Genomic DNA, 6,000 nt, shown 5'->3' on the forward strand with positions numbered 1-6,000 from the left:
TGCTGTCACAAATTGTATTAGAGGACGCTAGGAAGACAGCCAAGCCCATGCAGTGCATGCAGCCAGCTAAGGCATGCTGAGGGTGGAGACAGTGAGACAGCACTGAGGAACTTCAGCCTGACTGACTGGCCAATATTCTATTTACATGGAGTTAGTACATCTATCATCTATTCATGTTATCCAAGTATCATGCTCTCTTGTTTATTTGTGTATGAGTCTACTGGCTCCCTTTTCAGGTTGCCAGGAGGAGTATAGAAGGAACAACAACAGAGCAGAGCTATTACAATAGCAACTATACTGTGTGACCAATATCTTATTTACAGGGTCCCCACACATTTTTAGCAATGAATTTCCAAAACTTTTCCAAAACTTTTCCAGAATATTTAGCCCAATTTCCAGGCCTATATAACAATCATTCAGCGCAATAATGTGTCTCTTACTCCTATGTACAATGCCCAAAGATAGACAGTGTAGCAAAATAAATAAATAAAAAACAATAAAAAGTGTTTGGGGGTGGGGCACAGCCGCGAAACCTCGCTCAAATAGAGCCTGTGAGTGAAAATAGGAGGGGTGGACGACGCCGTTGCACGGTTCGTTGTCGCTTGCGGAAGGTCAGGACGGTCTCATTCAAAAACATGTATTTTAATGAGATTTCATCGCCCGCTCGCGTCGCGTCACGTCGCATCGCTGGCAGTGCGGATGGGGTGTTACACAGCCTGTTCGGCGAAAAACTACTTATGTTACATATTTCGTGTAATGTTATACATCTTTATGAAAAGGTTTTGTATTAAAAAAAATCAATAGCCAAAAACAATGCATAGCCAAATATTTTTCCAGGACCCTTGATAAATTCCAGGACCTTTGATGAAGTTTGATCAATTCCAAACCTTTTCCAGTACTGGATCTTTTTTTTTTAATTTCAAAATATTTCCAGGAATTTCATGACCGTGGGGACCCTGTATTTACGTATTCTATGAATATAATATATTCATAATAATGTGATTTTAATCAACTGATGTATATTGATGGCTTAAGCATCTTTCATTCTGACTGTACAGTATGCAGACTGAGTGACTGATGCCTGATTGATTGGTTGCACAACACCAGTGCACAACAAAGTTTAAATCGGGCATGACACGAGTGGGTCTAACAGCCAAAATGCATGTCAGAATGAAATAATAAGGCAATACAATTTTGTTCGATATCCTGTTCTTGTGCGTTTCTCTCACCCCAGCAGTAGGTTCTGTATCTAGAGGGAACATGTAAATACGTTATTTGCATGGCGCCGTCTGGAAGATACCACGAGACAGCTTTCGAATATACAGCCTAGGTTTTGCATGACATCCCTCGTCAACGGTTTGCTCCAAGTTGACAGCTGGCTCACAGTTAGCTCCTCGTTGTTTGACAGCGCTGCCTGAGTTTTAGAGCGCCACGTATCCAAGCGCTCAATAATAAAAAGTATGATAGTTCTCTCGCATTTCAGCCAAACAGTATGCAAGAAAAACAATCTATTCACACTGTCGATGAATGATGCTCTGGCGAAGAGCCAAAAAAGCCATAAAACCAAAGGGGTGTTAGTCTATAGATAACATGGACAATAACATGTTCTGTAGGCCTACAGTAATTGCTTAAATTTTCAAGGTAAAGATGTCACTCCCTGCAACACAAAGCACATTACCACCCTGAGAACAGATCACAGGCCAAAATACTTTCCATTAGCAAGCATCAGTAGGCACGTCAAAACACATAGACACACACACACACACACACACACACACCTGCACGCTCACAAACTTAATTACAAACACACAGCGTGTTATATATACAGAGGAACTCATGCAGAAGCAGAGCAGATGTTACACAAGTGGATGCCACATTAAATATCTGTTGGCACCATGTGATGAGTCTTGTGCTCGTTACAAACGATGCTCCACGATTGCGTACAATAAGGTTTAAATTGGGTGACAGCGATTAATGAAACACAGAGAGGAGAGAGAGAGAGAAAGAGAAAGAGAGAGAGAGAGAGAGAGAGAGAGAGAGAGAGAGAGAGAGAGAGAGAGAGAGAGAGAGAGAGAGAGAAAAGAAGACATCATCAGATGATGTTCTCATTGGCTCTGGGATGTGCCTTAATAAGGACAGCAGAAACACTGTGAAAGGAGGAGCAAAGAGGAACGACTGGAATATAAACACCTGCCACCAACTATGCTTCTGTTTCCCATTACCCCTGGTACATACACTCCATGAACACAACACAACACACGCACAGCTAAAAAACAAGATGACATGCATACAAACAAGCAGGTAGAAAGAGGATATGTACAGTACATGTGAACATGCTGATGCACAGAAACAAAAGGGGAGAGAAAAGTGACTCAGCACCAGATCCTCCCCAACGCATGAGAAAGGGAGGAAATTTTAACTGGGGCGATATTTATAGAGGAGCCCTAGCTCTGTCTTCCCTATGTGATGATGTGCTGGAATGGAAGGGATGAAACATAAAGGGTAAGCAGGAGGGAGGAGAGGACATAAGGAGGCAAGAAGACTATAGAATGAGGTGAGAAATCTGGAAGAAGCAGATTAGAGGACACAAGGAGCTTACGAACGGACGGAGGAAATGGAACGAATCGAGCAAAGGCAAAGTGACTGAAGAGAAGTGTGGGGATAGATAACTCCACCAGAGAGCATCCTATATGGGGCACATTAAGATGAAAGTGAAAGGGCCCTGGGGAGCTGGAGCGGCCTGTAGATGCACTGCAAAAACAACAATTTAATCTCTGGATTGTACAACACCGTAAAGGGCTGTGGAGAACGACAGCTTTCAGTGGCGATCCTGAAGTTCCAGTTCCTCTGATTAATATCTCAGCCAAATGAGCATTTCCTTAAAAGGATATAATGAAGGGAAAGCACGTCAGATAAACCAGTGAAGGCATGCGGACAATGTTGAGCCTACAGTGCGTGCTTTTCAAGAACATCCACTTTGCTGATGGATGAAGTAACACAAAATCCAAATGTCCTTCTGTGTGTTAAGGAAGTTTACTGTTGGCAAGCGGTGTCACCTGTTAATGTCCTCTGCTGTAGCCGGGGCACTTGATAACACAATTACAGCAGAGCAGTGGCCAGACTGAACGTAAGCCCCTATGCTTCTCAGTTTCATCAAGGTCGAAGGTCAGCAGCACAGCAGATCGGTTGCTATTGGTCACATATCAAAGTAAAGCGCTCCAGTAAATCCACTCTGAACTTTCACAACCTCAACACTCACAGAGAGAGAGAGAGAGAGAAAGAGAAAGAGAAAGAGAAAGAGAGAGAGAGAGAGAGAGAGAGAGAGAGAGAGAGACACTGGCAGAATGACAGTGAACATGTGTGCCAATCAATACAGCACTCAGCACTCTAAGTGATGCAGCCTGTATGGCTGACAGTGTGTTGCACAGACGAAACCCAAATACACAGACAGAGACGTATATACACTATGCACTACACAGTAACACACAATAACCACAATCACAGTCATCATGTGCACGGGAACACGTGTGTTTGACCAGCAAATGTATGCAAACAAAGCATGCGGCCTCCACCTGCACTATCACACGCTCCCATCACACACACACACCTCCTCCATCACACACGCTTGTGGCCGTCATCACCATCACTACCGTCAACCCCCCCCCCCCCCCCCACACACACACCCCCTCCACCTCTACGTGAGTGTCGCTCACCTTTGTATTTCTCTCTGACGTTTTCGTAGGCCTGGATGAAGTCCTGCTCCTCTGCGTTGGGGGGCAGGTAGGCGGGTTCATACATGGCCATGACAGCTCTGTCACCCTCTTCTCCCCCTCTTCTATTTCCCCTTCTTTCTTCAACTTCTTCTTCTCTCCTCTTGCTCTCTTCTTCCTCTCTTTACTCGCGTGTGTCTGTGTCTCAGTAATGTATGTGTGGGTGAGACAACCTCTGCTGTCCTCTTTGCTTCTCTGTTGTGAATGAGCTATCCACAGCTCCCAACTTCTTTCCACACAGCCCTGCGCCACACCTCCCCTCGCTAACCTCCCCTCCCCTCGGCCTGACTCAGAGATACTAATGGGAATGTCAGGCCCCTCCCTCTTAAAGACATACAGACTGGACTCACAGCAGCAGAGCATAGGAGAGTAGAGTATACTGTATAAGATGCTTACACACAGTAAAATCCCCAATGTTAACTTAAACTCTGAGAGTGTACGAATTCGTAGACTCTCAGAGTTCTCTCAGAGTTGAATTTGTAACAACTGTGAGTTAACCGTGACAAATGGATAAATGAACACTCGTGGGGATTTTACTTTGCAGCCTCAAATCCTACACACTCACCATATGTCAGTAACTGATAAGACTCTAACCATATCAAAAGAGACAGAGTTGCTAAAGTTTGTCATAACCCAAGGACATACTTTAAATTAAGTTTCCAAAAAAGCTAATTTCACACAGGGAATACACCAGGCACACAGAGAGATAGAACAAGTACTCATCTCAAAGATGCTACAGTAGCTAGTGGCGGCTTGGCATCTTTTTTATTTTCTCTTCAGTGGCCTGATTTAATCTCAATCCTAAACTGAAAGAAAACAAATAAGGACCGAAAAATCAAAACTCTTGGTTGGGTTGTGTGCAACTGACTGAACTGCAGTCGGTTACTGTTGTTATGTTATCCTACTGCAGTATAAAATGAAGAAAACTCTATCTGTCCATCTTAAATCACTTTTTCTCCTCAAAGGGTTGACCAACCAATCTGAAATTGGACATGGGCATTGACCATTGATATATACAGGTAGTGACCAGTAGCGTACGGTGGGTTCTAACGTGGACCGGGCCAGATTCTTAAAATATTCTCAAATATTCTCAACCCCCCGCCGGGAGGGGGGGGGGGGGTTGAGAATATTTGAGAATATTGAGAATTACCATCAGCGTTAATGCAAGCGAGAGAAACGTGAATAAAACACAATATGCAAGTATAGTTGGGAAGCGGCTTAGTTTGGGTTGAGTTGCTGGCTCGTCGATAGCAGAGAGGTCTGTAGGCGCAACTGGGGCGCACTTATGGTGCTGCTGGCCGCGGAGATGGTTGCTGGTGGTGGCGGGTCTGGCGTTGTGGTGGGCGCTGCTGGTTGTGGCCCCACTGGCCCCCCCACCAACAGCCGCTGGTGCCTGGCAAGAGAACCGGTTTGACGGGGAAACCGTTTTTTAATGGCCACCCATTAACAATTCGGCCGAATGCAAATAAGCCCGATTTGAAAACAAAGGCGAATTTCTGTGGTTGGCAACAACAGAATAGGGTGAGGGGTGCTAATGTTGTTATGTTGATTTTTTTGTTTTTCTTTCCCCTGGGGGAGCAGAGTTTTATAGACCGGGCCATGGCCCCGTTGGCCTCTATGACGATACGCCCTTGGTAGTGATAAAGGCGATTTCCCTAGGCAGGGACTGATGAAGATGGTATGTCAATTGTCAATACTTTGTCACTCAACTAAGATGACGTCTGTCCATATCCTTTTTCATACATTTGTCTCCTTAGTGGGCAGACCAATTGATCTCAAATTGCAGATGGCAATTGACCATTGGCATTCGCAGGGGCTGACATTTTCTCTTTTCACAGTTTTAAGCTACCATTTTTGCCCCGGGCAATGACATCACGCTTCCCTGGGTGTGGCATACTGTTTTATGATGCACTTTCCTCGCTGACTATGAGGTGAAGAATATGTTTAAAGGTGACTGCAGTGCAGCAGATATGCCCTTGACATCTATGTTAGAGCTACCACTGAATATTCACCAGTCCCGCAAGACGAGGAGGAGAAAAAGATAATAAATTGGGGATATACACTCCAAGTGTGTGTCAACAGACTCCACTTTATTTAGCTGCTTCATTACTGAGCCCCTATTGTTTTCATGTCCTTGTCCTCTCTAATAACAGAGATGTGAAGTGAATACAGGCATCCAGAGTTCAGAAAAATATGTATGTATTCATGAGAGTAAACCTCATTAACCACG

At 44.5% G+C, this 6,000-nt stretch overlaps 1 protein-coding gene across 2 annotated transcripts in view; it reads right to left on the reverse strand.

The window, feature by feature from the left end:
* Positions 1-3,945, reverse strand: part of plecb (plectin b) — a 135,254-nt gene extending 131,309 nt beyond the window's left edge. Inside the window, exon 1 of one of the 2 annotated variants that reach the window (XM_084053676.1) lies at positions 3,714-3,945. In XM_084053676.1, coding sequence (XP_083909802.1) covers positions 3,714-3,804 — 91 coding nt within the window. In that variant the 5' untranslated portion in view covers positions 3,805-3,945. The remainder of the gene's footprint in view (positions 1-3,713) is intronic. The other variant, XM_084053660.1, reaches the window with a different exon arrangement.
* Between the last annotated feature and the right edge of the window lie 2,055 nt (positions 3,946-6,000).

Source organism: Gymnoscopelus microlampas (genome assembly GCF_963454915.1).
Source record: "Gymnoscopelus microlampas genome assembly, chromosome: 3".
In the NCBI taxonomy this organism is placed as follows: domain Eukaryota; kingdom Metazoa; phylum Chordata; class Actinopteri; order Myctophiformes; family Myctophidae; genus Gymnoscopelus; species Gymnoscopelus microlampas.